This window comes from Plectrocnemia conspersa, unplaced genomic scaffold, assembly GCF_051122295.1.
Source record: "Plectrocnemia conspersa isolate PC_06_02 unplaced genomic scaffold, ASM5112229v1 ptg000010l, whole genome shotgun sequence".
NCBI lineage: Eukaryota > Metazoa > Arthropoda > Insecta > Trichoptera > Polycentropodidae > Plectrocnemia > Plectrocnemia conspersa.
Genome location: NW_028277174.1, coordinates 8,211,243 through 8,220,234, shown reverse-complemented (window position 1 = coordinate 8,220,234; position 8,992 = coordinate 8,211,243). Strand labels below are relative to the sequence as shown.

General features: G+C 28.3%; 1 protein-coding gene across 1 annotated transcript; it reads right to left on the bottom strand.

Moving 5' to 3' along the window:
• Nucleotides 1–2,373: 2,373 nt before the first annotated feature.
• LOC148230539 (uncharacterized) lies at nucleotides 2,374–6,676 on the bottom strand. The gene is made up of 11 exons (XM_088195683.1): nucleotides 6,000–6,676; nucleotides 5,814–5,938; nucleotides 5,659–5,752; nucleotides 5,421–5,595; nucleotides 5,244–5,365; nucleotides 5,084–5,186; nucleotides 4,912–5,020; nucleotides 4,671–4,855; nucleotides 4,437–4,601; nucleotides 2,590–2,704; nucleotides 2,374–2,486 (listed from the first exon to the last, which is right to left on the bottom strand). Exons 1-11 carry the CDS (start codon nucleotides 6,674–6,676, stop codon nucleotides 2,374–2,376), a joined length of 1,983 nt encoding a protein of 660 aa, XP_088051809.1.
• Nucleotides 6,677–8,992: the final 2,316 nt, after the last annotated feature.

Sequence of the window (8,992 nt, the reverse complement as noted above, 5' to 3'; positions counted from 1 at the left end):
CAAGATGGCCGACAGTAACGTGACAACAGTTTTAAATAATTATTATTTAGTAATAAAATTTTGCTACGCGACAATAATTTTCATTAATTCGTCATTTGACTGAATATAAATAATCGGATTGCAAATTAACTAGGTGTGTTATAACTATGAAAATTAAATGTATACAGAATGTATTGAGGATTAGAAGAATACATTGATTAAACTAGATAAGCAATCATGAAACAATTTCGTAGTGAAATCTTCAATTTTTCAATTCCCGGCGGCGGGCTCCGAGGCCGAAAAGTGAGTTTTTCCTTTTATAAATAATCGGATTGTAAATTAACTAGGTGTATTATAACTATTTAAATTAAATATATACATAATGTGTTTAGGATGAGAAGAATACATTGATTAAATTAAATAAACAATCTTTGTAATGAAATCTTCAAATTTTGAATTCCCGTCGCCGGGCTCCGAGGCCCAAAAGTGAGTTTTTCCTTTTATATTACATAAACATTATCATTGCTTTCGATTTAATGCACATATACGTTAGATTTTAAGAATTGCAAATAAGCCAGGTACATTTTAAACGTGAACGTGTAATATATCCTTAGTATGTATCAGTATTGAAAGTTAATGTCGATCATATCAGCGCTATATATATCAGCCAACAGACAGCTTATACATGTGTAGTTTCTTGAATGTTATATAATAAACGACATCTCACAATGATTATAAATATGTGATTGCATACCTGGAACAATCGATAGACAAAATATCTAAGAGTAGGTTATTTTTAATTCCGATGTAGCAAAATATGTATCTACGTCATGGTTATTTATCAAATTTTCTTCCGTGCAATCATTTCTCTCTTGGAACAGCCAAATTCAAGATATTCAGTTACATCAAACTTATGTAGTATGTTCTTTATAAAAATATTATACTTGCTAACAGTGACTTCAACTTTTTGTTTATATATACCAATTTTACGTTGTCGTCATATAGGTCATCAAATTTTTCTATCATTGCTTCTGAAAATAATTGAAAACAATAAGACTTTTATCAAGAGTTAAACATTGAACACGTTATTACTACTAATATTATCCATAAATGAAATTTAAACGACAACGGCAGAACAAAATTAACGAAAGTTACCGTAGAGGATTAAACACATAGATTGGCATCATTTCTTGAACTGATAAGTTGTACGTCATAATTTAATTGTTTGCCATATGTAAATGTTATTAGATCTTTCATTGCCTCTGAAAATTAACTCTAAACGATAATATATAGAGGGTAAACTGTAACCTTTTTAATTCTAAAATGTAAATTGTAACGAGATTTTTCGTTATTACTACCATGCTAATCATACCATTATAATATGTTTAATTAACTTTAGTATGTGTACCTTTAATTGCCAAATCACTGCTGTTTGTATTTTAATTTTGATCCTAAAAAGTCAATAGTAATTTTGTTAGAATGAGCGTGATATATTATTTATATTACCAAACACTTACTGGCACACTCATAATTTATAGTTTTAATTATATTGTCTATAATTCCATTGCTACATAATTTTGAATCATCTTCAATTATCACTTTGTAAGAAAAATGCTGTGATTATAACATATTTCACTGTTTATTTAATTGCACCGACAGATGACAGAAAAGTAGTCACGTGTAACAAATTTGAGAGTTAAGGGAAATCCCGGTATCCCAGTAAACGAACTACCCAATTCATTTTATCGATTTAAATTGTAAAATATGAAATATGAAAGAGAAATATGTTTAGTTTATACGGGATTTTAAATATAATATAAATAATTTGGATTTGTATTAGCTTCTCAATACAGAAAAAAAATGTACTTAAATTTTGGCGAACGTTGGCAATTTAAAGCAATTTATTTTTTCAACCTTAAAAATAAAATTAATTTTATTATGGATTTCAAATATTCTTAGTTTATTATATTTTTTAAATATGTTAAGTATATTATAAATTTAAATTTTTTATGTTGACAACATTTTGGTATTTTTTTGTTTTATTAATATTTAGTTAAGTTGCAAACCTATTTTAAAACGTAATACAGTGAAATCTCTTTGTAACGAATACCGCAATATCGAAATTCCCAGTATAACGAATCTTCAATTTGACCCCGATAAACTTTCATACAAAATGTTTTCATTGTAACGAAGACTGATCTCAGTATAACGAAATATTTTGATTCGAATTTAAGAATGGCGTTACAACTTGACACAATATTTCTTCGAATTCAGTTCGTCCGGGTTGGCACTTCCAGTATTTTTTTAAATAATGAATTTATGGTATATTAAAAAACATTGTTAAAAAATTCACAATAAAATGTAGGGATTGTCACTAAGAACTTAAAATCACAATTAGTACTTGTCCTTCGTGTGATAGTCTTTGAAGCACTTGGACAAAGTGCAACTAGGCATTGTTGAGTGTGATATTTCGATAAGCACTCGAGTGGCACCCCTAGTGGCATATGCTGTCAAAACGTCGTAATTAAAAATAAATACCAATATTTAAAACCATTTCTAGTTCAATAAAGGGAACCAAAGAGGTCTCAGTTAAAAAAATGTAAATATGACGTGTCGTGTTTGCGTACAGCCAGGAGCCCACAGGCGGGTCTGCGGCATTGGTGGTCTGCTCAAGTTTTGCCCGCCTGTGGGTCCACGGCACCCAAGTGGTTAAGTTGTAAGCCCACTTTCAAATGAATTGAAAATGTCAAGTAGCTTTTTATAGATTGAATCATTTTGACCATCATTGAAAATCCTAAATAATAATGTCTAATTTGAACCATTAAATTTAAAAATAGATTTTAAAAAATCATAACGAAGCAAAAATAATATTTAAAAAAGTTGATGGTCCTCATTAGCGTACATTTACAATACATTAGCTCAACATATACGTATATGCATGCATACTTATCCATATACACACTTTTTAACAAACATATTAATAAATATATTTGTTATATTTTTTAATTTTTTTCGTTTCAAAGTTGATTAAATGATAATCTTTATGAAGAGAATAAAATAACACATCCTTCTTTTTATTCAGTGGAATATATCGCAAATGAAGTCGTTGATGCAATGTTTTGAGTGTTGACGACTTTGTTTTTCATTCTCTCTATGAATGATTCTTGGGTACGCGGAGCGCGACTGACTGCTTCTGAAATTCTGTTTGCGATTTTTTATATTGATTTTTTTATATTAAGAAAATTTTTCTGTATGCAATTTTTCCTTTCTCATACTAGTATTATTTCGCGCATTTCTTTCCCCCGGACTTTAATCGCTGAACCAAAAAGTACAACTGCTTTACAACAGATCGAGAGATTTCGTCTTCAAAAATGATTATTTTTAAAAAAAATATATTTTGTCCTCCGACTATGGCTGAAGTATAAAACATATAACAGCCAAGACAACCCGTGGAGCCATTTTAGTCGCCCCCTTTATTGCGTCATTTGATGAATACATACAAGGTTTATCATGTTTCAATTAGTCGTTGAGGCGTAGCTATGGTTTTTTCTCCCCTAACAAATTTGATTGAGCGCCCCTATTCTAATAAATTAATACGAATCATAGAAATGTAATTTAAATTTAATTATTTTATTATATATTATAAGCAGCCTTTTATGAAGAAAACAAGCTGAAAAATTCACAGTTTTGAATAAAATATAAATTGAAAAACATATTTATATACTATCTAAGAAAATATTATTGTGTTGATTTTTAGATAGCCATACTTAATAGTATATTTTTATGGTCTGAAAACTTATTACTAGTTTTGAATTGAAATATATATATACAGGTGGGAGAATATAACATATATATTCATTATAATAAGACATTTTTGTTACTCTACAATGGATCCATATTCGTGCAATATAATACAAAAAACTTGTATATCCATTTTGTGGTTAAATAGGAAGTTGGTTATCATATTTTTATTCTTTAGAAACACAAAAATTTTATTTGAAACAAATATACTGTCTTAATTTAAAAGAAAATATATGATAATATTGTGGTTAACTAATGTATTATCTGTATAAACACGCGATGACATAATACATATTTACACGTTTATGGTTTCTTTGAAATTAAATTCTTGGTAAGAAAAATAAAACATATATTCAGAATTCTATTAAAGTGTATTATATATTGCTTTATATGAAAAATACTTATTTATTTGAAAATAAATCGACCACACAGCAAGATATTTATTACTATTTTTTAAATGAATGGCATGCTAAAGTAGACAACCCCTTTGATTCACTAGGCTTAAAAGTTTTTCATAAATTACTATCGTACATTAATAAGCCACGCAGCTACAATTTAAAATTTTATTTGATAAGTACAAAATTAAAGAATAATTTTACATACATATAGTAAAGCAGTTATTATTTTTTTGAAAAACGCTTGTAAAATAATTCAACCAATAAAGCAATAGCTGCTGCAATGATTCCAAAGAGCCACAAGAATAACGATCCTTGAAAATGTCGAATTCCAAGCGGTCTAGGTCCAACATTTCCATCCCCATGCCGTCCCAAAGATAGCTTTACTGCTAGTTGAACTTTAAAATTGGCATGTTTTAATACGACCTGCAATTCATTTAAATAAAATTTAAATTCTGTAGATTAGTAATGTATAATAAATTATGACAAGCAAACTTGAGTCTCCCAAGAATGTGGTAAACCAGATTGATGAAGTCTTCCAAAGAATGTATTAATCTTTTTTGTGAACGGAGAGCTCTTTCGTGCCATGAAGACACACTGTTCCCAATAAATATCTTCTACCATTAATTGAAGATAAGGAACTGTCTCTTCAGTAACATATTCTCCAATAGCAAAATGGCCTAAAATATGTACCATATTTACTTATGTTATAATTAAATCAATTCAATTTAAATACCAGCTGGAAGTCTTTCAACACTATATGCAAAGTCTCTAGTTTTTCCTTTAGACTTTAATCTAGCTTCGGGCCACTTCTTGAATTTTTCTACTAGTCGTACTATATTTTTCTGAAATATTATTTAAGATATGTTCATATAAATTAGCATTAAAATATATCATTAAAATTTTACTTCAGTAGATAATAAAATGGAGAATATCCAAGCATCATGTGTAGCACCCCAATCAAGGTTGCTATCTACTAATTGTTGTACAGTATTGATTGGATCTTCATATCTAACAATATAAATAACGTTTAATTAAAATTTATAAAAAAATGACTTTATTACTTACCTTGGCACAGTAATGCTGCTAGATAATCCACTAGAATATATGTTTGAAATTAGTAAACTAAGTAATAGTAGAAATAAAATAACGTATCTCAACGCTATTGGTGGATGAATTAATGAAGGTACCTAAAATAAAACTTAAATGAAATTCATACAACTCATATTAAGTTCAAAAACATACTTGTTGAACAAATATTCCTAGCGTTGCCATCAATGACTCGAAGATTGAAAAAGGATTCGTTTTAACTCTTCCAGTTATAAAGATTCCGATTGCTCCTATCATTAACGCTATAAAGACACTTGACCACATAGTTCTATTGAATGGTAACACAGGCAAAAGCCAGCTTGGTATTAATCTATAAAACATATTATTATTGTTTTAAGTGTTCATAAATATTTTAATATAGTATAAATTATACTTTGGAACTGGAGCTATGACAGTAATTCCTGTTCTTACTATAGGCATTGTTAGATCTAAAAATCCATACTCGTGATACCAAGAATATAAAGCACCTGTAAATGTAATTGTTTTATGTGATGTACGTATGTATATTTAATATATTATGTATTATACCATATCCAAGATCAGCACTATCGATCACCACATTTCCAAGAATACCATTTCCTGTTCTGTTATCCCAAATTTCACCCCACTCGTGTTCGTCATCTCTGATTATCTCAATCGTACAATTGAGCCATCTGTAATTTCATTTCATTAAATATGCTATAAGTTTGTTAAAAAAATATGAAAAAGACATACTTGCAAAATTCTATAGCAGCTTTCATCTCAGTACCATCTAATCCTATGATTTCATCATTTTCATCCAATTCCAGAATAGCATAAGGCTTATAGCTAAAAGTAGCCATTTTTACTGTTCTTCCCTGCATATTGGACAGTTTGTCAGGAAAGAGATTAGCATTTTTCTCAAAAGTACCATTCGTAGAATTGTAACGGTCTAATATAAACACATTTGAATTGTTATTATAACCGACATATTTTTGCGTTCCCAATTCATAAGATAAGCATCCATCATCAGATCCGATCAAATCGCAAGTTGGAAGTATCAAAAGCACATCTGGTATGAACGATAAAGCTTTTACTTCCAACAAATCAATCAAAATCATTCGATTTTCGAAGCTATCAAGATGAGGTAAAAATATGAGTTTCCTGTTGCCCCTTCTTTGATTTGTAATATGGACGTTTTCATCAAAAATATCCATAAATTGTATTGGATCCTTCACAGATATCACATAATCTGAGCATCCGCAATCAAATGTTTCTAAAATAGATCTGGAGAGATTATTTGTATTAAAAACGATCGTGGGTACACTTTCTTGCAAGTCCAACTCCGTATCTTTGAATATAGCCAAACAATAAGTTTTCAGTAGATAAGTTCTTATAATCAGGCTAATTAAATCGCCCATATATTTTGCCATATTTTTGTCCGAAGTAGGTGAGTTTTGGTGACTGACTGTATGCAATATGTGTATTGGTTACAATTTATAAGGCTTTGGTGCAATAATGCTTAGATAATTATATGAGTGTTTTCAATTATTCAGAGTAATTATTATTGACCAGTAGTATATTTTTACTAGCCTTGTTCGAACAAAGATATACAATTTTATATCGATTATGATGAATAAAGTATTATATTTTTTCATAATAAGACTGTGATGATAATGTAAATATTATTAAAGAACATAGAAATGTTTGCTCAGTAGCTATTTTCTAGATATGTTTAGGAAAGAAAACATCAAGGGCATAAATTATGAATCGGTCAGTAAAGCATATTATGTCCATGCAACCTTGCTTACTTCTAAAATACTATATATGTATATAATTATATGTATATTTTTTAGTAATATCTTTTTGTAGAAGCAGTAAAATGTTTTTAGCTAAATTGTTGTTACTATTATTTTATAAATTATTTTAATACAACTAATTGCCAGAGCTACTATCCCAATTACTTTACATTTTATTTTATTTATAAATAAAATTATTATTTCTTTATTAAAATGATTAATAATAATAATATTTATTAATTTTTATTATAATCTTATAATATGGTAAATGTATTTTTACGGATTTTGGACATAATTTATTTATAGTTTGGTTAAATGATTTTAATTTATGATTTATTAATTTATTTCCCTACTGGCCAAAAAAGTTATTAAATTAACCGTATATCATTTTCTATAAAAATATAATATATTTTTTCAACATGACCGCTAGATGTCTATATTTAATTTTATAGTAAATTATTTAATTTAATAGTCTACAGATGTCACTAAAACTTTTTGTAAAATATACAATTAGATCAGTGGCTTACAAACTTTATGGTATTGTTCCTCATATTTTAGAAGAAAAATCTTAGCATTCACCATAATTTTATTACATTTATGAATAGAAATTATGTTTACAATATGATTACATGAAATTTACAGAAACATGTCAATAAGGTTTACTTAAATGTATGTTTATAAATGCATTGCTTTTAGTTGCAAATTGTGATATCGACTAACTGTGTGCATATGTACTACTATGAATTATTTTTTTACAACAAAACAAAGCAGCTAATGCATAAAATCCTGTTTTGGATAAATATTATGTTACAAATGGCAGCAGCACATACACAGCAAAGACATTTTCATAGCATTAATGTATTTTATAAATGCTTTTACTTTGTTTTTTTTTTAATCAGTGGAAGAATTTGTGGTATTTGCATTGATTTATTTTAATTACTCATTAAAAAAATAAATAAATAAAATATGTAGTTTTAAAAATAAATTATCGTTGCTAAATAAATTTGCTTCTTCCTTGTGGTCTTCATCAAGGAATTTTGTAATTTTTCTGTAAGTTCGAATTCTCTTTGAATAACCTTCTTTTGCATAGAAGGTATATTTAGCTTTCATATCTTCACACAACTTTCCATACGACCTAGCTCAATTTTTTTAACACAAGAGCTAGTTCTAGTGACGAAGTCTGAAATCCAAATCTTTGGATACCATCTAGATGCAGAGGCTAAAGCAACATTATTATGTTTACTATAAAAATAAATAGTGCGTTTTTTGTGCATTGACAACAACTATAAACTGTAATAGTTTTGTTATGATTTAAAAATATATAGTGAATTATACATAGCCCAGAACAGCAAACAGTCACAATAATTTTAATTTTGAGTCTTCATTTTGTGCAGGCCACTTTCTATTGTCGTGAAGAATTAACTTTTCGACGCATGTTACCAAATTATCATATATTTTTTTTTGCTTAAGAGAAGCAACAAAACTCGCATTAACGATTATTTTGGTAAAAATATATTTGTGTGTTACCCATTTATCAAGCTTTTTCTAGTTATTTTAAATGATACGTAATTGTTGTATTACTAGAATCTAAATTTTGTAATGCTGTAGAATTGTGATTATGATTCAACTAACGCATTTAAGGATGGAATAGCGTAGTCCATAACGTCTCAGACTATTAACTCTGAGGTTGCGAGTTCGAGCCCCAGCAGAGGCACTAGAATTTTTATTTACAAAAAATGCGCTTTTATTAAAAATAACCGGTCCTAGATACAGTGAAATTTATTGGTTATAAATTATATTACACATACTAATTTGTATTTATTATTATAGATGTCACCGATTCCCAGACTAAAAAGTCTGCTGGTTGATACTTACTTGTAGGTATTCATTATATCTGATTGATTTACTCAGTTGGTACACATTTTCACGGTGTGGAAGATTTAATAAAAA